Raw genomic sequence first — 22,798 nt, 5'->3', positions numbered from 1 at the left:
TTGGAATATTAGCTAGAGGATCACCTTTCATCTCACGAGAACGTAATTACGAACACGCAAAATACTATCCCTTGTGAATATATTTTAAGGTTCAAATTTGAGTATGGAATAACCAATCTGTTGATACTCTGGCTGTAGAGATGTGGGTATTTGGAGCTGTTTAAAAAGAAACTGGAAAAAACCTGGCTCAATCTTTGGCCCTAAGTCATCACTTGCGTCTAAATAATTCTGGCATAAAGATCTTTAGACGCCACAGCTAATTCAGGCCCAGTGACTGGGGTAGGGAGTGAGAATTAGAAGCTGAAAAATGCTTTAACGGTACCTGATACGGTGAAAGCAGGGCGAAGTTGTTCTGAAAATCCTGGAAATGGGCCAGAAAGAAGTCAGTGCTCATGGCATCAATGTGTGAGCAGGTCACGCCTTTGACCAGCTGCCCAGCACTAGAAAACAAAACAAGGGACTCAGGAGAGGAAGGAGGTGAGGAGGAGAGGAAAGAAAGAGAAAGAGAAGGCAGATATGATCAGACACAAGCTACAGATGTGACTGCCTAACTCTCCCTCCTGGGAAAGTAGGCTGCTCTGGCAAAAGGTTCTGAAGGGCCTGTTCGGCACCCAGGCCAAGTTACATTTTCCTACCTCAAAAGCTCCTCAGGCCTTCTGGTGGTCTTTAACAGAAGCTCATACAGGAACAGAGCCTGCGAGAAGAGAATGATCGACAGCACTGATGGCACACTCAGCGTGTGCCCAACACTGTGAGGCCCCATCAGGCAGGTGCTCCACAATCCCATTTTACAGATGGGGAAATGGAGGCTTAACAGGCTATGTGAGTTACCTAGGACTACACCATCGCTAAGTGGCAGTGCCTGGATTTGAACCAGCGTCAAGGTAATTCCACAGCCCTGTTCTCACACTCCACGTGATTCTCTGCACCCCATGAGGCAGATGAGAGGCAAAGATGTTGGTGGCAAGGCTGGAGTTTTACTTCCTGTGATTTACAAAACTGCTGACCAGTTGAGAACTCCCTGTGGCTCCTACTTACATGTGCACCTGCCAGGTCCTGAACACCAGGCATCCCAGAATAGACCAGGATGGGCTAGAAAGCACCAGCAATAAAGTACCCGCAGCCAGCAGCATGCACTCCCTTCAAACCACCCCCCAATGAGCACTCTAGAACAATGCCAAGTAGACAAGGGAGTCATTTGTTTTAAGGAACATAATTTTACAGAATCCCTAGCTTGCAGATGCAATCAAGTACTACATTTGTCTATTTTATAGACTCTGAAACTTTGGGCATCATTCCCCAAACAGAATAAATTATGATCTAGCGTTAGATATGGTAGCTGAGAGCCAGAAAGCAGCACAAAAGCCCAGGCAAAAGGAGTGGGTGATGGAGGGAAGTTCTGGACACTGTTTATGGCCCCAGAGATTTCCTTGGGCACAGAGTCAAATTCGGGGACCCTCCCACGGTCTTTCCCCATCTCAGGAAATGGCAATCCCATCAGCTCAGTGGGACAAAAGTATCTTGAAGTCTTTGGTGGCAGGAGGTATTTTCCAAAATAAAACTATTGGCCGGGTGCCCTGGTTCACACCTGTAATCCCAGGACTTTGGGAGGCCAAGGCGGGCAGTTCACTTGAGGTCAAGAGTTCGACACCAGCCTGGCCAACATGGTGAAACTCTGTCTCTATAAAAAACACAAAAATTAGCCTGGCATGACGGTGTGTGCTTGTAATGCCAGCTACTCAGGAGGCGGAGCCATGAGGATTGCTTGAACTCGGGAGGAGGAGGAGGTTACAGTGAGCCAAGATTGTGCCACTGCACTCCAGCCTCGGTGACTGAGAGAGACTCTGTCTCAAAAAATAAAACAAAATAAAATAAAACAGTTGCCACTGTTACTAAATTTAGAGGTGGTTTGTGACACAGCAATAGATAGCCGGGATATCATCCAGCCTCATGAGAGACCCTGAGCAAGAGCCCCTGCAACAGACAGGGATTTGTGTCTGGGATTTCATTCAGTTTTGCACTCTCAGCACTGTGAGCGGTGCCTGGCGCATTGTTGGGCGGTGCTTGATAAACATTTCCTGAGTGCATGTAATGAAGATTGACTGGATACAAAGGAAGTCAAGGACGGTACTAAGGCAGAGCATCCACTTCAACAGCACCATCCCCCCAAGTGGCCTCAATGCTCACAGCATTTAATAACACACATAATAGCCGCAAATATTTATAGCACACAACCCATGTGGCATATAACAGTGACCCTCATTTTATTATCAAAATTATCCCCATTTTGCACATGAGAAAACTGAGGCCATATAAGGACCTTCTCCAAAGCTAATAAATAAGTGGGAGCCAGAATTCATGCTCAGGTGTCGTCTAACTTTTTTTTTAAGAGACAGGGTCTTGCTCTGTTGCCCAGACTGGAGTGTAGTAGTAGCATAACCATAGCTCACTGCATTGTGGAACTCCCAGGCTCACATGATCCTCCTGCCTCAGCCTCCTGAGTAGCTGGGACCACAGACATGCATCACCACGCCTGGCTAATTTTTTAACTTTTTGTAGAGACAGGGTCTTGCTGTGTTGCCCAGGCTGGTCTCAAACTCCTGGCGTCAAGCGATCCTCCTGCCTCAGCCTGTCCAACTTCTTAACACTATACTATTCTGCCTCCTATACTAATCACACAGAAATAAATTTCTTTTATCAAATTAACTTTAAAACAGACCATTCATTCTCACAAGACAGAGAGTCAGAAATACAGGATCGATCTGTGCTTCATGGCAGTACCTGGCTCCTTCCAAGTTCCTTATCCTTCAGGACTGTAGAGTTGAATCCAGGTTGCCTCCTTAAATCAAAGAGAGACACTTCCTTAAAGAAAGCCCCTTGTATCTCCACAATGCCTGAGGCAGTGTCTCCAGCTTCCACCATCTGCCAAAAGTGAGAAGCATCAAAACAACCTTGTAAAAAATGCACTGAGCTTTAAGGAAGGGCCGGACACTACAACACAGGCAATAAAATCCATCAGAACAGCTCAGCAACCCTAGGAAGTGGAGAGTAGCATCATCCCCATTTCACAGGTGAGGAAACAGAGACTTCAAGTGTGATGAGTTGAAAGTCAGTAAGTGAGATTCAAGCCCAAGTCTGTCTGATTCCAAAACCCATGCAACTCATGCTCTTTATTTCTTTATTTTAACTGTATGGGCTACTTGCTATCTGTAAGATGTTGGTGTTTTAGGCCAAACCCCTTAGGTTTTTTGTTGTTTTTTTTTTTTTTTTTTGAGATGGGAGTCTGGCTCTGTCGCCAGGCTGGAGTTCAGTGGCACAATCTTGGCTCACTGCAATCTCCACATCTCCACCTCCTGGGTTCAAGCAATTTCCCTGCCTCAGCCTCCCGAAGAGCCAGGACTACAGGAGTGCACCACCACGCCCAGCTAATTTTTTGTATTTTTAGTAGAGACAGGGGGTTTCACCATGTTGGCCAGGCTGGTCTCAATCTCCTAACTTCGTGATCTACCCACCTTGGCCTCCCAAAGTGCTGGGATTATAGGCGTGAGCCACTGCACCTGGCCAAGTTTTGGTTTCTTAACAGATTTTGCCATTGGACAGAACAGACCTGATAGGGCAAGATGTCAAAAGACTCCCTGACAAGTAAAAAAGGGGCCAGGCATGGTGGCTCATGCCTGTAATCCCAGAACTGTAGGAGGCCGAGGCAGGTGGATCACTTGAGCCCAGGAGTTTGAGACCAGCCCAGGCAACATGGCAAGACCCCATCTCTAGAAAAAACACAAAAATTAGTGAGCAGCACAGGTCTGTAGTCCCAGCTACTTGGGAGGCTGAGGTGGGAGGATTACCTGAGCCCTGGAGGTGGAGGCTGCAGTGAACCAAGATCATACCACTGCATGCTGACTGGGGTAATAGAGGAAGACCCTATCTAAACAAACAAACAAAAAAACAGAATACAGACATGGCTGTGGACCATGAAAAGGGCTTTCAGATGCACCCTAGAACTTTGGGGTTTACTTTTAGATTTGAAAAACAAATTTGAGGCCAGGCACAGTGGCTCACACCTGCAATCCCAGCACTTTTGGAGGCTGAAGCAGAAGGATTATTTGAGGCCAGGAGTTGGGCAGCCTGGCAATACAGCAATACTCCATCTCTACGAGAAATGAATAAATTAGCCAAACATGGTGGCTTTAGGCCAGGAGTTCAAGACTAGCCTGGGCAACATAGCAAGACCATGTCTCTACAAAGTTAAAAAATTAGCCAGGCATGGTGATGCATGCCTGTGGTCCCAGCCACTCAGGAAGTTGAGGCAGGATGATTGCTTGAGCCCGGAAGACTGTGATGAGCTATGATTGTACCACTGTACTCCAGCCTGGGCAACACAGAAAGACTGTCTCAAAAAAAAAAAAAAAAAAAAAAAACTTGAAGTGTTATAAGATCAGGAAACCTGATTTAAGAAAAGTCTTCTAGGCCAGGCGCCATGGCTCAAGCCTGTAATCCCAGCACTTTGGGAGGCCGAGGCGGGTGGATCACAAGATCTGGAGATGGAGACCATCCTGGTCAACATAGTGAAACCCCATCTCTACTAAAAATACAAAAAATTCGCCGGCCGCGGTGTTGGGCACCTGTAGTCCCAGTTACTTGGAGGGCTGAGGCAGGAGAATGGCGTGAACCCAGGAGGCGGAGCTTGCAGTGAGCCAAGATCGCGCCACTACACTCCGGCCTGGGTGACAGAGCAAGACACCATCTCAAAACAAAAAAAAGAAGAAAAAAAAAGAAAAGTATTCCAGATTAGATTGTCTGGGAGAACAAAGGGTTCTGGGAAGAATGACAGCATGACCGAAGGGCTCTGTCTGGAAAGGAGGGAAGGTGTGCCACCAGGAGAAGGCAGAGCCAAGACACCAACGACTGAGAAAATCCCAGCCCTGCGTTCATGGTCCAAAGTCACACCCACTCACCAAACCCCAAAAGCACACCCCGTGACATGTGGCTGAGCACCAGACATCATCCTCTCACCTTGCTGAGGATACCTTGCTGCTGGGCAGGTGACAAGTCAGACAGGTACTGGGAAACGGCACTTCTCAGGACCTGTGAGAGGTCCTTGCAGTTCATGCTGCAGAAGGCCTGGGTGCTGACCCCGGCCAGCAGCGCGCCCATCTGGCTGACATTGTAGAAAGACAGCACCTGGAAGAGGAGCAGCCGCACAGTCAGGCTCTGCTCCCGCTTTTCACCTCTCCAACATGCACTCAGCCCATCTATGTGCCAAGTATTGGGATAGGTGAGACCTTAGGGGCACAGCAGTGAGCCAGACAGAGGCTGCCTCCACAGGCCTTCCTTCCTTCTATCAAATCAAGAAAGAGAGTTTGCCGGGTGTGGTGGATCACACTTGTAATCCCAGTACTTTGAGAAGCCAAGGCGGGTGGATCACCTGAGGTCAGGAGTTCAAGACCAACCTGGTCAACATGGTACAACCCCATCTCTACTAAAGATACAAAAATTAGCCAAGTGTGGTAGCAGGTGCCTGTAATCCCAGCTACTTGGGAGGCTGAGGCAAGAGAATTGCTTGAACTCAGGAGACAAGAGGTTGCAGTGAGCCGAGACTGTGCCATTGCACTACAGCCTGGGCAACAAGAGCAAAACTCCATCTCAAAAAAAAAAAAGAAAAAAGAAAAGAAAGAAATTATACGTGGGTTTTTTTCCTTCCTTTAGAGTGAAGATGCTAGAAAGTTTTCCATATAACCAAGGACATACTTTGGTTCTATGAAAAGACAGCTGAGTGGGTTCCTTCAGTTATTCTGTGTATAATGGGTGATCTCATGCTGTCTTCAAAGAAGGCATGACCTTTTGACCTTTTGACCTCTTGCCTTCTGAGTAAAAGTGGCCTTACCCCTCAGTAGGAAGAGTTGGATATTAGAAAAGAAATAAACCACTTTGTCCTGGGTTAGGAGGGAACACAACAGTCTCCCTAACTCCCTAAAATCAAATTCAGAGAGGACTGTCAAGATGGACCCATGGAGCCCCAATCGAGGTCCAGAAACAAGGATTCAAAGCCTTCAGCGTAAAGTCACCATGAGGCTAGAAGAGACCAGATGAATGGGCTGGCCCGGTACCTGAGTCAGAAAGTGGAAATGGGTGGGCATTGGTCATGGTGTCATGCTGGAGACAGTGACCGCCAGAGGTAAACAACACGCCTCTGAGGCCAGGTGCCCTGGGTTCAATCCCAGCTGCGTAACTTTGATGTGGCCTTTTCCAGTTCTCTTACACACTCTGTACCTCACATGAATGAACTGGACAATGAAGATGACAGCACTACTAACTTCAGAGGATTGTTGGATTAAATGATTAACTCACTTAGAACACAACCTGGCACATAGTAAGTGTTCAGTAAATGTTTGTTATTCCACATCCCCCTCCCTTAGCCCCGAGATGGAGGAAGCAGGCTAGGACCAGCCCTCGGAGCTACAGCTGCCCTTCATCCCCCTCTCGCCCTCCCTACCGACATCCTGCTCCAGTTCCCACTTGGATTTACTTTGGAGAATGTGGTTGAAATATAGCTGGCTCAGAACCATGACATACCAAACCTAGCTTTAAAACCTTGAAGAAATTTAAAAAGACTTGGATGCCAAGAAGAAATCCCCTACTCCTGCTCTTTGGGCGGCCAAGGCGAGTAGTTTGCTTGAGCCCGGGAGTTTGAGATCTGCCTGGGCAACATTGCAAAACCCCATCTCTACAAAAAAATACAAAAAATCAGCCCAGCATGGTGGCACACCCCTGTGGTCCCAGCTACTCAGGAGGCTGAGGTGGGAGGATCACCTGAGCCTGGGAGGTCAAGGCTGAAGTGAGCCAAGATCAGACCACTGCACTCCAGCCTGGGCAACACACTGAGACCCTGTCTCAAAAAAGAAAAAAAGGGGAAGAAACCCCTCAGTTCCTGAAGCCGACTCCAGCACTGCCTTCTGGGTGCATGGATTCTACTCTATAACTCTTAAACCCCTTTACCACCTGAATCAAAAGCTTTTGTTTTCATTTCCAACCTCAGTGATTTTCTTCTTTATGAGACACTGTGGTATTTCGCTTTGGAGCAAGCAAAATGGAGCCCCTTACATTTTCAACATCTTCACCTCTTCCCATATCCTCCTTCCAGCTGCATGGGAGGTACTAACACTGGAATTATGGTGCTAGGTTAGTAAACATGACCTTTATGGAGTAGTCTCTCTTTTATTCTTTGAGATTTCTACTACTTTTTTTTTTTTTTTTTTTTTAAAGACAGAGTCTTGCCCTGTAACCCAGCCCAGTATGGAGTACAGTGGCACGATCTCGGCTCACTGCAACCTCCTCTGCCTCCCGGGTTCAAGCGATTCTCCTGCTTCGGCCTGGAAGCAGCTGGAATTACAGGCGTGCACCATCATGCCCAGCTAATTTTTCTATTTTTAGTAGAGACAGGGTTTCACCATGTTGTCCAGGCTGGTCTCAGGCTCCTAGCCTCAAGTGATCCATTCATCTCGGCCTCCCAAAATGCTGGGATTACAGGCATAAGGCACCACGCCCAGCCTACTACATTTCGTCAAAAGAAAAATTGATGAGTTTTGTATAGTTAGTCAGACACAGTTAACACTGAATTCACAGTTTAGCAATTATAATAGATGCTTGTTAAACATCTGATAGTAAATTATGTTGTTTCAAAGTAATTAAAATTAATATCCAGAAGCCAAAAATAAATAAATGTTTGTTATTATTATTTGATTGGAATGGGTCCTAATCTAATCCCTGTGAGCCAGTTTGCATCCTGGGAAGTGGCCAGGAGTGTGGACTAAATGAGAAGGACACCAAAGGCCAGGCGCAGTGGCTCACACCTGTAATCCCAGCACTTTGGGAGGCCAAGGCGGGTGGATTACGAGGTCAGGAGTTTGAGACAAGCCTGGCCAACATGGCAAAATCTCATCTCTGCTAAAAATACAAAAATTAGCTGGGTGTGGTGATGGGTGCCTGTAGTCCCAGCTACTCGGAAGGCTGAGGCAGGAGAATTGCTTGAACCTGGGAGGCAGAGGTTGCAGTAAGCTGAGGTTGTGCCATTGCACTCCAGCGTGGGCGACAAGAGCAAACAAACAAACAAAAAAAGATGACACCAAAATGCTTAGAACTCAAGTCTCTCATATTTGGAGCCCTCTGGACTGGACCCAACCCAGGGACACTAATTGTCCCCAAAAGAATGTCCACTGTCTACCCCAGGAGCAGCTAGAACACAGATTAAGACTCCTGTCCCCACCAAAGAGGACTGTCTGCCTGACAGTTCCTTCTCTGCAGCCCAAGATTGGAATAAAATAGCATCATCCCTAAACCCAAAGTAATGGCAAAAACTGTGATTGCTTTTTGCATCAACCTAATAGCAGCTCAACAGCAGGCAGGAAAATCCTGGGATAAGTCCCACACGTTGATCCCACTCAGTGATGACTAACGCCCCTTGAGCTCATACTCTGTGGTGTCACCTGGTGGTCTAGCTTCTTCATGTGTACCAACTCACATAATATTTGCAGCAATGCTACAGGGTAAGTGCTACTGATTTGTTATTGTTGTTGTTGTTTAATTTTTTTTTTTGAGACAGGGTCTTGCTCTGTTGCCCAGGCTGGAGTGCAGTGGCACGATCTCTGCTCACTGCAACCTCCGCCTCCCAGGTTCAAGCCATCCTCCTGCCTTAGCCTCCCAAGCAGCTGGGATTACAGGCGTGCACCACCACGCCCAGCTAATTTTTGTATTTTTAGTAGAGACGGGATTTCACCACATTGATCAGGCTGGTCCCAAACTCCTAGCCTCAGGTGATCCTCCTACCTCAGCCTCCCAAAGTGCTGAAATTGCAGGTGTGAGCCACGTAGCCCAGCAGTAAGTGCTATTGTTGTCCACATTTTACAAATAGAGAAACTGAGGCAAAGCGAAAGTAAGCAAATTGCCCAGTGTCACAGAGCTAGTAAATGGCAAAGCGAGGATTTGAACCCAGGCAGTCCTCCTCAGCATCATCTTCTTACTGATTGGTTGCCCCTGCTGTGTGTATATGACTATTATGGATTAAATATTTGTGTCCCCCAAGAATCTGTATGTCAAAGTCCTAACCCCCAATGTGATAGTATTGGGAGGTGAGGCCTTTAAGGGTTAAATGACGTCATGAGATAATGATGGTCAGGTGGGGCCCTGATCCAATGGTATTAGTTTCCTTGTAAGAGGAAACACCAGAGAGCTTGCTCTCATGTGGTCAGGTGAGCACACAGCAAGATGGAGACCACCTACAGGCCAAGAGAAGAGGCCTCAGAATAAAACCTACATTTGTGACACCTTGATGTTGGACTTCCCAGTCTCCACTATTGTGAGAAATAAATGTATGTTGTTTATGCCACTCAATCTACAGTATATTGTTACGGCAGCCTGGGAGGACTAATACACTTAGGTCATCTCAGGGGAAATAAAGAAGAGTTTAAAACTCCAGCTGACCTTCTCATGGGCCAAGTATTTGGCAGACAAGATGATGACCTGGCTCTTGGCCCAACCTGAGACCTGGCTGAGGGTGGAGATGGCTCCGTGCACAGCCTCGGGGGAGAGAGATTCCAGTTGGCTGTAGGTCAGACCTACAACCGCATCCGACAAAGAACCCAGGGTCTCATTGAGCGTCTGGTTCTCTGTGGCAATGTCCAGGAGTTCTGCTTTGAGCTGGAAGGAGAGAAAATGAGAATGAGTGTTGACAGGAAGCAGGGCGGTGGCTCCCTCTGACCACATCCAGGGCTATTAGGACTCCACAGCATCCTCCCTGGACCTTGTCCCATCAAAGCCTCCAGGCCCAGAAATGAGCCTTCATCCTCAAAAAAAAAAAAAAAAAAAAAAAAAAAAAAAAAAGACAGAGTTTTGCTCTCGTCGCCCAGGCTGGAGTATAATGGCGCGGTCTTGGCTCACTGCAACACTGCAACCCCCACCTTCCGGGTTCAAGTGACTCTCCTGCCTCAGTCTCCTGAGTTGCTGGGATTACAGGCACTCACCACCACATGAGGCTAATTTCTGTATTTTTAGTAGAGACTGGGTTTCACCATGTTGGCCAGTGTGGTCTCGAACTCCTGACCTCGTATGATCTGCCTGCCTCAGTCTCCCAAAGTGCTAGGATTACAGGCATGAGCCACCACACCCGGCCAAAAATAACTCTTCACAGTTCAAGAAAGTAAAAGTCTCCTGAACATCCTACCTCATAAAAATAACTGTGATTAGCAATTGGGTGTATATGCTTCCAAGACTTCTTATACTTTATAAATATAGAGACACTAGGTAGTTTTTACAGAGTTGTGATATGAACAGAAGCACAATTTGCTTTTCTGTATTTCCCCTTAAAGTTATCTCTTGCACCTGTCTGCACATTTCTATGATCATTTTAATAATTATTTTATTGCAATATGCCTGCCTAATGATAGTAAAATGTGCGTTCCAACTGCTTTCGGTAAGGAACATGATAAAGTCACCTACTATACAAGGAGCTCTGTAACAAAAAACAAGAATGGTTCATGTTTTAACACCCGAATTTACGTAATAACGTCATTTCAGACAAGTGCCCAAAACGGGTTTCTGGCAATATTGAAATGGCCACTGGGGGGCAGCAGAGTGAAGTAGAAGAAACAGCTGTCACAGCACCTGGGTCCTCTAAGTTCAGCAACTCCCTTCCCTAGAGATCAGTTTCCACATTTGTAAAACGAAGGGGTGGACTACAGCGGCAGCTCTCAAAGTGTGGAGCACACCCAGCGGCATCTGCACCACCTGGGGACGTGTTAGAAATGCAGATTGCCAGGCTGCTCCCGGACCTCCTGAATCAGAGACAGTGGAGCTCTGAAATCCAGGGATCCCCAGCCCCGGGGCCATAGATGGGGACCACCGGGACCCTGGTCTGTTAGAAACTAGCCACAGCAGGAGGTGAGCAGCAGGCCAGTGAGCATTACCGCCTGAGCTCTGCCTCCTGTCAGATCAGAGGCAGCATTAGATTCTCATAAGAGCAAACCCTATTGTGAACTGTGCATGCAAGGGACCTAGTCTGTGCGCTCCTTATGAGAATCTAATGCCGGATGATCTGTCACTGTCTCTCATCACCCCCAGATGGGACTGTCTAGTTGCAGGAAAACAAGCTCAGGGCTCCCACTGATTCCACATTATGGTGAGTTGTATAGTTATTTCATTATATATTACAATGTAATAATAGAAATAAAGTGCACAGGCTGGGCGCAGTGGCTCACACCTGTAGTCCCAGTACTTTAAGAGGCCATGGCAGGCAGATCACGAGGTCAAGAGAATGAGATGATCCTGGCCACATGGTGAAACCCCAGCTCTACTACAAATAAAAAACATTAGCTGGGCGTGGTGGCATGCACCTGTAGTCCCAGCTACTTGGGAGGCTGAGGCAGAGAATTGCTTGGACCTGGGAGGCAGAGGTTGCAGTGAGCCAAGATCGTGCCACTGCACTCCACCCTGGCAACAGAGAGAGACTCCATCAAGAAAGGAGAGGAGAGGGGAAGGGGAGGGGGAGGGAGGGGGGAGGGGGAGGGGAGGGGGGAAGGGGAGGGGAGGGGGGAGGGGGAGGGAGGGAAGGAGGAAAGAAGGAAGAGAGCGAGAAAGAGAGAGGGAGGGAGGGAGGAAGGAAAAGAAAGGAAAGAAAGAAGAAGGAAGGAAGGAAGGAAGGAAGGAGGGAGGGAGGGAGGGAAGGAAGGAGGGAGGGAGGGAGGGAAGGAAGGGAGGGAGGGAGGGAGGGAAGGAAGGAAGGAAGGAGAGCACAATAAATGTAATGCACTTGAATCATCCTGAAACAATCCCCTGGCCCCAGTCCATGGAAAAAATTGTCTTCCACAAAACCGGTCCCTGGTGCCAAAAAATTGTCTTCCACAAAACTGGACCGCTGCCACAAGCTGTATTTTAACAGGCCATCCCTGTAATTTAGATGCATTCTCCAGTTTGAGAATGACTGAGTTAGACGATCCCAAAGGGCTCCCTCATATCTAATCGTATGCGACCTTCTCCTTGGTCAGGGCTGCCACATGTTGAGACCCCGGGGCCTTAAAATATATTTGTCTTCTTATTTTTGCTTGAGCTTGCTTGGGAGGGATTATTTTCCTTGGAAACAAAAATACACATTCACAGTCCAGGCTCAGTGGCTCAGGCCTGTAATCCCAGCACTTTGGGAGGCCAAGGCAGGCGGATCACTTGAGGTCAGGAGTTCAAGACCAGCCTAGCCAATATGGTGAAACCCCATCTCTACTAAAAATACAAAAAATTAGCCGGGCGTGCTGGCACGCACCTGTAGTCCCAGCTACTCTGGAGGCTGAGGCAAGGCGGAGGTTGCAATAAGCTGAGATTGTGCCACTTGAACCCGGAAGGCGGAGGTTGCAGTGAGCTGAGATTATACCACTGCATTCCAGCCTGGGTGACAGAATAAGATACACACAAAAAATGAGTCAAAAAAAAAAAAAATGCACTGACCAAAATAGATGGCCACAATCTCAAATGTCAAATGTGTTTGAGGACTTTACGGTGATGTGTGGAAAACTGCTCTGAAATTATGGATGGCTTTATCAAAATTTCATTTAATATTGTTTTCATGTCATCTTTTTTATTTTAAGCAAATTGAGAAGGGCCACAAAAAGTGGAATGGAAGGGGTAGAATTGAGACTTGACTGGATGGAAGAACAGAGAGATGGAGAGGAAGGAAAATGAGAGACAGTGTGTTGGCTCCTTTGTTCAGAAGCTGGCCTTGGGAACTCATAACCGCCCTCCAATCCAGTGTTCTCAATCCTGGCTGCGTTGAAACCACCTGAGAAGCTTTAAAATCAGGCCATACCCCAGAACAATAACATCAGAATCTCTGGGGGTGGCACCTGGCAGGGATGTTACTAATCTAGAGGCAGGTTCGAGAACCACTCCTTTATCTCCTGCCACTCCAGGCATGCTCACCAGAGCAGCGGTTTCAGAATCACCCGGAAGCTTGTTGGAAGTGCAGTGTCAGCTGGGCACAATGGCTCACACCTGTAATCCCAACACTTTGGGAGGCCAAGGGAAGGAGGAGGAAGAAGAAAGGAGAGTCCTGGGCCTCAATCAAGAGCTCCTGAATCAGAATCTGCATTTAAGATCCCCAGGTGATCTGTATGCATATTTAAGTTAGAGGTAGCTGTCCCTTTCTTTTCTTTTCTTTTTTTTTTTTTTTACATAGGGTCTTGCTCTGTCATCCAGCTGGAGTGCAATGTCACTATCATAGCTCACTGCAGGCTGGCACTCCTCGGCTCAAGTGATCCTCCTACCTCAGCCTCCCAAGTAGCTGGCAGTATAGGCATATGGCTTTTTTTTTTTTTTTTTTTTTTTTTTTTTTTGAGACAGAGTCTCACTCTGTCACCCCCCAGGCTGGAGTGCAGTGACATGATCTCAGCTCGCCACAACCTCTGCCTCCCAGGCTCAAGCAATTCTCCTGCCTCAGCCTCCTGAGTAGCTGGGATTACAGGCGCATGCCACCACCCCTGGCTAATTTTTATATTTTTAGTAGAGATGGGATTTCACCATGTTGGCCGTGCCGGTCTCAAACTAACCTCAGGTGATCTGCCCACCTTGGCCTCCCAAAGTGCTAGGATTACAGGTGTGAATCACCGTGCCCAGCCATTTTTTTGTATTTTTTGCAGACAAGGGTCTCATGATGTTGACCAGGCTGGTATCAAACTCCCGGCTTCAAATGATCCTCCCACCTTGGCCTCCCGAAGTGCTGGGATTACAGGCATGAGCCACCACGCCTGGCTGAGACGGCTGTTCTGATTAAATTTTGATCTCCCCAGGGTCTGTTCCTTTGCTAATTTCTGTCTGGGCTTCGATGTTACACTTATCTCAGTATTTGAGGTGCCATCTGCTGTGACCGGACTTAAATCCCAACTACTGTGTGTTTTCTCTCAAAGGCTAAGCTAAGCTCCCCATTTCTCTGTCTAGCGAAACTGAGGCAGAGGCCTCAGGGCCTTGCACCCCAGCTGTACCTTCTGGACGCCAGCCTGGAAGCCGCTCAGGTGGCTGCATTTGATCATCTGGTGAAGCAGGACTTGGGCCACAGTGGCATCCAGCAATTCCAGGTCATCGTAGAAACAAACCAGCAGCCCCAACCTGTGTGAGAAGAGGCGGGATTGTGGTGGAGGTGTAACCGCAGAACCAGCCCGTTCCGGTTCCGTTTTGTGTAATAAAACGGCGAGTTGTTTTTCAGCTGCCACGGACTCCCGGCTTGAAGGTCACGTAACCTGAACATCCTCAGATGAACCAAACATGCAACCAGAGGTGGAACCTAAGTGCTCAGGCAGGACCAAGGAATGGGGGCTGAATTATGAAGTGGACACCACTTGGCGTGGTCCATGATCCAATCAGATTGAGCCCTGGCATCACCTCATGGCATGATCCAATCAGATCACACCTCCCAGCATCACCTCATAGCAAGACCCAATCAGATCAAGTCTTATTACCCTCTGCCTATAAAACCTGCCCCACTCCCCAGCTCAGAGACACAGATTTGAGCACTGCCTGCTGTCTCCTTGGCAGTTGATTCACATATATGATATTGACATATTCAGACACACCCACAGGAGAGCTGCCAGGTCCAGGGAAAAGAAAGTGTCTCATGAGGAAAAGGAATCTGCTTAACTTCGAGAAAAGAAGACTCAGGGGATGTGAGGGGTAAGTGTTAATAACCATGTTGAGAATAATAATTCACAATAGCCAAGACATGGAATCATCCTAAGTGTCCAACACGTCAGTGGATGAATGGATTTTTTTTTTTAATTGGTGGATACACAATGGAATGTGCTTCAGCTTTGAAAAAGGAGGAAATTCTATCATATGGGATAGCATGGATGAACTTGGAGGATCTTATGCTAAGTGCAATAAGCCAGACACAGAAAGACAAATACTGTATGACCTCATTTATATTATGAATCTGAAAAACAAACAAATAAACAAACGTCATATTCATGAAAGCAGAGCCTTAGAATGGTTGTTACCAGGGGCTGGAGGTGGGAAAGGAGTTGGAGAGACTTGGATAAAGGATACAATGTTTCAGTTAAATAGGAAAAGAGGTTCTAGAGATCTATTGTACATGCTGACTACAGTTAATAACAATGTATCATATACTCGAAAATTATTAAGAGTAGATTTTAAGTGTTCTCATCACAAAAAAGGTATGTGAGGTAACGATAACTTAATTAGCTTGATTTAGCCATTCCACAAAGAATATATATCTCAAAACATCATGTTGCATACCATAGATATAATTTTTATCAATTTAAAAAAATTATAAAAGAAAAAATAGGCTGGGCGGGGTGGCTCACGCCTGTAATCCCAGCACTTTGGGAAGCCGAGGCGGGTGGATCACAAGATCAAGAGATCAAGACCATCCTGGCCAACATGGTGAAACCCTGTCTCTACTAAATATGCAAAAATTAGCTAGGCATGGTGGCAGGTGCCTGTAGTCCCAGCTACTCGGGAGGCTGAGGCAGGAGAATTGCTTGAACTCAGGAGGCGGAGGTTGCAGTGAGCCGAGACTGCACTACTGCACTCCAGCCTGGCGACAGAGTGAGACTCTGTCTCAAAAAAAAAAAAAAAAAAAAAAAAAGAAAAAGAAAAAATATTTCTTGAGCACTTACTATGTGTCAAGTGTGCAAATCCCTACAAAGACCTTAATGCAGCAGACATATTTTTATCTCCCATTTTACAGATGGGGAAGCGGAAGCATAGAGAGGTGATGTAAAAATGGCAAAGATCATACCATTTGTAAGCAGCAGGGCCAGGATTAAGCCACGAAGTCTGGCTCGAGGTACCATGTTCTTAATCATGAGGTGGTTTGTGTGTGTGTAACCACAGAAAAATGGGATCCATGATAATAAGTGGAAATTACTAAAGATAGGTGAAAGCCATCTAATTGTTTCCTATGAGTACATTGCCTAAGGGTGGTTCATTTGAAAAACCTTAAGGTAATATGCGATGGGAGCAGTGTGGCAAAAAGACCTTGAGAGATGGACACAAGAGGATTGAATGATGGCCCAGCACAGTGGTTCATGCCTGTAGTCTCAGCACTTTGGAAATCCAAGATGGGTGGATCAGTTGAGATCAGGAGTTTGAGATCAGCCTGGCCAACATGGCGAAACCCAGTCTCCACTAAAAACACAAAAATTAGCTGAGTGTGGTGGCACATGCCTGTAATCCCAGCTACCTGGGACACTGAGGCAGGAGAATCTCTTGAACCCGGAGGTGGAGGTTGTAGTGAGCTGATATTGCACCACTGTACACTCCAGCCTGGACAACAAAGTGAGACTCAAAAAAAAAAGAGGATTGAATGGGCCAGGTGTGGTGGCTCATGCCTGTAATCCCAGCATGAGGACAAGGTGGGCGGGCCACCTGAGGTCAGGAGTTCGAGAGATCAGCAGTTCGAGACCAGCCTGGCCAATATGGCAAAACCCCATGTCTACTAAAAATACAAACAAATTAGCTGGGCATGGTGGCACACATCTGTAGTCCCAGCTACTCTGGAGGCTGAAGCATGAGGATTGCTTGAACCCAGGAGGTAGAGGTTGCAGTGAGCCGAAATCACGTCACTGCACTCCAGCCTGGGTTACAGGATGAAAGACTGTCTCAAAAAAAAAAAAAAAAAGTAAAAGGAGAGGGGATTGAACAGTACTCACCACCCCCTTCCCATTGCCCACTCCCTTCCTGACACACCTGGTATGTAGAGTTCCTGTCCCTCCTCCCCTGCTGGGAATGGTTTTAGGGAGGATCACATTACGGTCACTAAATTCTACAGCTGATCTCATCCAGGGGCTCCCCAGCTAAGGGTCTGATAACGAGCGGTTCTCAAATGTGGGGACCCATGAGGTATTTCCAACACTTGATGCAACTTCAATGGAAATCACACATTGGCTTTGGAACAGGACCCAGTCCTGAGTATTTAAAATGTTTCATTTCTGTGCTGAGAGCCAGAATTAGCACTTGATAAGGTTGCATTAAATGCCTGGCACACAGGAGATGCTCAGAAAGCATTTACCCTTTCACCCTGCTTCATAACCTCTTCATAAAAAGGTTGCAGAGACCTCTCCTCACATGCACAGAGAAACATGGGACTATTGAAAGAGATGGACCAACCACCTCCCTTCCCTCCCTGGGTGTTCTGCTGCTCAGAGAATACTGATGCTTAGATCACACCTTGGGAAAGAGCTCCAGGGCCCAGAGCCCAAGGCCTTGCCTGTGGATGGTGGAGGTATTCCTCATGTTAAAGTTGGAGGAGCTGATCCTCTCCAGAAACGCCTGGGCCAGCTCAGGTGTGATGTCATAGACCGTGTCCAGCTGCTTGGTGGCGTTGTCATAGCTGATAAACAGCCCAATCTGGTTGGTAGACAAGGACGAGAATATCAGTGAGGAGGGTAGAAGTGGCCCAGTGTGGCCCCACCCTGGTGGTCTGCACTGTGCCCCATCATGGACACTTGGATATACCTCCTGCTGGTTCTCATTGTCATTGATGTCTTTTCTTTTCTTTTCTTTTCTTTTTTTTTTGAGATGGAGTCTCACTCTGTCGCCCAGGCTGGAGTGAAGTGGCATGATCTCAGCTCACTGCAACCTCCACCTCCTGAGTTCAAGCAATTCTCCTGCCTCAGCCTCCAGAGTAGCTGGAATCACAGGTGCCCACCACCACATTTGGCTAATATTTGTATTTTTAGTAGAGATGGGGATTCACCATGTTGGCCAGGCTGGTCTCGAACTCCTGACATCAAGTGATCCACCCACCTCGGCCTCCCAAAGTGCTGGGATTACAGGTGTGAGCCACCATGCCTGGCCTCATTGTCATTGATTTCTTAGTGGTCTATAACAGCTACTTTGGTTTCCTCCTGAACCTAACTATTCTTTAGGAAAGTATTATTTTTTAATATCTGAGAAACTGGGCTTTTTAAAAGCTAATCTTTGTACATTTATTTCTAGATTTGTTACATTGAGGTCAGAGAATGTGGTCCACAAACTTTCTGCTTTGAAGAATCAGAAGTTTTTAAATAGATGAATGAGTTTATAAATGGCCCTTGGGCGATGGAAAAGAGTGTGTGTTCACTTTGTAAGACACAAAGTTTGGTGCATATATATTCAGCTTATTAAATATACTATTCAGATTGCCAACATCCTTGTTCCTTTTTGGCCCACATGTCCAAGGGTGCCATGTGCAATCTTCTACTACAGGACTCATATCTATCTATTCTTCCTTGTATTTCTAGCAGATTATACATTATATATATAATTTTGGGGGGACATGGACTCACTGTTTTTATTTTCATTTTCATTTTTATTTTTATTTTTATTTTTTTGAGATGGGAGTCTCACTCTGTCACCCAGGCTGGAGTGCAGTGACACAATCTCAGCTCACTGCAACCTCAGCCTCCCAGGTTCAAGTGATACTCCTGCCTCAGCCTCCCGAGTAGCTGGGATTACAGTCATGTACCACCATGCCCAGCTAATTTTTGTATTTTTAGTAGAGACAGGGTTTCTCCATGTTGGCCAGGCTGGTCTCAAACACCTGACCTCACAAGATCCACCCACCTCAGCCTCCCAAAGTCCTGGGATTACAGGCGTGAGCCACCGTGCCTGGCCAAGACACAGTCTCACTCTTTTACCCAGGCTTGGGTGCAGTGGTGTGATCATGGCTTATTGCAGCCTCGACCTCCTGGGCTCAAGTGATCCTCCCACCTCGGCCTCCCAAGTGGCTGAGACTACAAGCACACACCACTACACCTGGCTAATTTTTTAATTTTTTTGTAGAGATGAGGTTTCACTATGTTGCCCAGGCTGGTCTTGCACTTCTGGGCCCAAGTGATCCTCCTGCCCTGACCTCCCAAAGTGCTGGGATTACAGGCACGGGCCACAGCACCCGGCACATTCTATATTTTGAGGCACTATTATGCTGCGCTCAAAGGGGCTCATAAAGTTGTCTCTCCTTTATGGATTGTACTCTTTGTCTATATAAAATTCCTTTTTTAGGCTGGGTGCGGTGGCTCACACCTGTAATAACAGCACTTTGGGAGGCTGAGGCAAGGCAGATCACCTGAGGTGAAGAGTTCAAGACCAGCCTGGCCAACATGGTGAAACCTCATCTCTACTAAAAATACAAAAATTAGCCGGGCATGGTGGCACGTGCCTGTAATCCCAGCTACTCAAGAGGCTGAGGCAGGAGAATCAATTGAATCCGGGAGAAGGAGGTTACAGTAAGCCAAGATTGCACTACTCCACTTTAGCCTGGATGACAGAACGAGACTCCATCTCCTAAATAAATAAGTAAAAATAAAATAAAATAATATAAAATTCCCTTTTAGCAGTGTTATTCTTGACTTCTCCCTTCTCTACATTTTTAGAGAATAAAAAGTTGCAAATGATTGCTTGATCTTAGAAATTTCCTCCAGGGGGCCCAGCTTTCTAAGAATTTAAGCTGTTACCTACTCAAAGCAACTCCACATTGAGAGAGTAAACGGCAGTAGGGTGGGGGGTTAATTCTAGGACTGCGGGTTATAAAAATTGGAAGACACTTGAAATACTCCCAGCACCGCAGGTAAAAGAGAGAAACCTCGTTCTGCCTCTGGTTTCATAATAACCAGACATTGCTGGGTCAATGGGTCCTTGAACAGGTCAGTCATTTGATGCAAACACTTCTCTCACCGGCCAGAAGTGTCAGGGCACATATGATTTAAAAAAAAAAGAAGAAGAAGAAGAAAAATTGGAAGCAAGGCCCACAGTCTCTTCATGAATCCTTTTGTGTTGGCAGCATTCTTTGGAGACTGCGTTCAAGAATCATGATGCCCAAGGGATTTTAGTGTCATTGGGTCAACATCAAAAGGAGAGGGACAGGTTAACTAGTGAGTTAAGTAACCCTAGAATGTGTACATTTCTCCACTGTAAACTCTAGAATTAAAATCTAACCATTGCTCATGCTCAAGTAGCTATTAACAGAAGTAGCTATAAATAGAAGTAAATATCAATCCATGTTGTTTTTTCTTTGAGTTCATGCTTCCAAGGACAGGAAACTTTGTATCTTTTGTCCTTGGCCTTCTCCAGTACAAAAATACCCTTAAGTGATTTTTGGTTCATAGCCAACAATCCCTTTAAATCGTGTTTGCTCACATCAGAGATGTGATCTTAATTGTCCACAATTCTTTTTCTTTTCTTAGCCCTTCCACACTAAAACACAATCCCATGACTGTCCACTTGAAACTTTCTTCCAGTAGTTTTCTTTAGAGGCCCAAGCTCTATTGGGATGAGGAGGGTATACAGTTTCCAAGGCACCTTGGCTGGCTGGATAAACATTAGAGTTTGAGAATACACCTTACCCCAAGTGTATTAGTAATGGTGACGTACAAATGTACTTTTCCAACTCACTTCTATAGGACTAATTCTCATAATTTCTTCAAACGATAGGTGAACCATGTATCTGCCCAAAATCCATAAGTTTTCCGCAGTGACCCATGAAACAGAGTCATCTGCAAAAAATAAAGAAATGAATAAATGAGTAAATAAATAAATAAAAGCCTTTACACTGGTATGTGATAGTCAACAGCATCTTTGCTGTCAGGACCTCCTTGCATTCATTAATTCTTTGTTTATTTTGTTTTTCACGGTTTTTTGAGATGGAATGTCACTCTGTTGCCCAGGTTGGAGTGCAGTGGTGTGATCTCAGCTCATTGCAACCTCCACCTCCCAGTTCAAGCGATTCTCCTACCTTAGTCTCCCAAGTAGCTGGGATTACAGGCGCCCGCCACCATGCCCGGCTAATTTTTGTATTTTTAGTAGAGACAGGGTTTCACCATGTCAGCCAGCTTGGTCTCCAACTCCTGACCTCAGGTGATCTGCCCACCTCCACCTCCCCAAGTGCTGGGATTACAGGCGTGAACCACCGCATCCAGCTACATTAATTTGTTGTTAACTCATTCAACAACCATATATGTAGGGCCTACCTGTGAGATCACACGTAGGATGTGACCACAGATTCACACCACCTCAAACGTTGTTACTCAAGAGTGTGGTCTCTGGACTTCCAACATCAGTGGCACCTGGCCACTTGTTAGAAATGCAGATTATTCTTTCTGGCCAGGCACCTGTAATCTCAGCACTTTGGGAGGCTGAGGCAGGAGGACTGCTTGAGGCCAGGAGTTTGAGACCAGCCTGAGCAACATAGCAAGACCCTCATCTCTACAAAAAAAAAAAAAAAAAAAAAGCCAGTGGCAGTGACATGCACCTGTAGTCCCAGCTACTCAGGAAACTAAGGAGGCAGGATCACTTGAAACCAGGAATTTGAGGCTACAGTGAGCTGTGCACTCACTGTACTGCACTCCAGCCTGGGCAACAGAGTGAGACCCTATCTCTTTTAAAAAATAATTATTATTAAAAATAAATAAGAAATGCAGATTATTTTTAATACTTAAAACCCACAAAATGTAGTTTTATTTTTTTGTTCAATTGGTTACTAAATAACCTGGAAACATGAGGCCAGGCGCAGTGGCTAACGCCTATAATCACGAAATCCCGGCTGTACTAAAAATATAAAAAAATTAGCCGGGTGTACTAGCGCCTGTAATTTCAGCTAATTGGGAGGCTGAGACGGGAGAATCTCTTGAACCTGAGAGGTAGAGGTTGCAGTGAGCCGAGATCACGTCCCTGCATTCCAGCCTGGGCGACAGAGTGAGACTCTGTCTAATAATAATAATAATACTCTGGCAACATGAAATATGTTTGACTCTCTTGCATCACTACCACTAATAATGATCATCCTCACTGATTATCACCATGTTACTATACTTGAACCAAACCAAACTACTTGTAACTCCCCAAAACATTCTCCAAACCTTGGCTGGCCTTGGCCCTTTTCACCACCTACAATGCTTTTCCTTAACCCTTCTGCATCTAAATCCTACTTTAAGATCAATCTCAAATTTTCCTCTCCCTTAAAGTCTTCTCTTATCTCCTTCACGAGAAATATTTTCTCCCTCCACTGAATTCCCAGAGGACTCTCTCTGACACCCTGTTCTAGCTTTTGAAATTCCCTATCACTGAGATGTCAGTGGAACTTTAAAAACCGTCAAGTTGGCTGGGTGCAGTGACTCACACCTGTAATCCCAGCGCTTTGGGAGGCCAAGGCAGGTGGATCACGAGGTCAGGAGATTGAAACCGTACTGGCCAACATGGTGAAACCCCATCTCCACTAAAAATACAAAAATTAGCCAGGCATGGTGGCACACGCCTGTAGTCCCAGCTACTCAGGAAGTGGAGGCAGGAGAATCGCTTGTACCCGGGAGGCAGAAGTTGCAGTGAGCTGAGATCGTGCCACTGCACTCCAGCCTGAGTGACAGAGCCAGACTCTGTCTCAAAAATAAAAAATAATAAATAATAAATAAAATTTTAAAATGAAAAAATAAAAATAAATATAAATATATATATATATATATATATATATATATATATATATATATATATATATATCTCAAGTCTAGGATCAGACTTCAAGTTTCACTGAGCTGGAATTGACTGCCAATGCTCCCCAGTTCTTTAGCAAAAGACATTTACACACATCGACATTGTATTGGAGGCATTTGGGGAAAATGAAAGAAGTGAGGAGCGTTTACAGTGTGCAATGACTGTAACACCAAGGGCTATTTGCAGAAGCCATGGGCAATGATAGATGCCCAAACGAGGTGGAGAAATAACTTTTGTATGGACTGATTCACAAGAACATATGGAGTGCCTCCCCCAAACCAGAAAT

The 22,798-nt window shown here is 46.1% G+C and overlaps 2 protein-coding genes across 6 annotated transcripts in view; one reads left to right on the top strand and one right to left on the bottom strand.

The window, feature by feature from the left end:
• The window catches only part of LOC105485009 (otoancorin), a 96,169-nt gene that overhangs the window by 41,286 nt on the left and 32,085 nt on the right, over window positions 1-22,798 (bottom strand). For 3 of the 5 annotated variants that reach the window (XM_011747161.2, XM_071084231.1, XM_071084230.1), the window contains exons 10-17: window positions 20,422-20,522; window positions 17,258-17,397; window positions 14,016-14,139; window positions 9,478-9,693; window positions 5,014-5,181; window positions 2,782-2,922; window positions 636-694; window positions 323-440 (exon numbers count right to left, since the gene is read on the bottom strand). In XM_011747161.2, the coding sequence (XP_011745463.2) occupies window positions 323-440; window positions 636-694; window positions 2,782-2,922; window positions 5,014-5,181; window positions 9,478-9,693; window positions 14,016-14,139; window positions 17,258-17,397; window positions 20,422-20,522 (1,067 nt within the window). The remainder of the gene's footprint in view (window positions 1-322; window positions 441-635; window positions 695-2,781; window positions 2,923-5,013; window positions 5,182-9,477; window positions 9,694-14,015; window positions 14,140-17,257; window positions 17,398-20,421; window positions 20,523-22,798) is intronic. The other 2 variants (XM_011747162.2, XM_011747163.2) reach the window with 2 other exon arrangements.
• The window catches only part of LOC105485007 (immunoglobulin superfamily member 6), a 67,723-nt gene continuing 59,431 nt past the window's right edge, over window positions 14,507-22,798 (top strand). The window contains exon 1 of the mRNA XM_071084235.1: window positions 14,507-14,700. The gene's annotated coding sequence lies outside the window, so the exon portion shown is untranslated. The remainder of the gene's footprint in view (window positions 14,701-22,798) is intronic.

Source organism: Macaca nemestrina, chromosome 18 (assembly GCF_043159975.1).
Source record: "Macaca nemestrina isolate mMacNem1 chromosome 18, mMacNem.hap1, whole genome shotgun sequence".
Lineage (NCBI taxonomy): Eukaryota > Metazoa > Chordata > Mammalia > Primates > Cercopithecidae > Macaca > Macaca nemestrina.
This window is presented reverse-complemented; position numbering and strand designations above follow the sequence as displayed.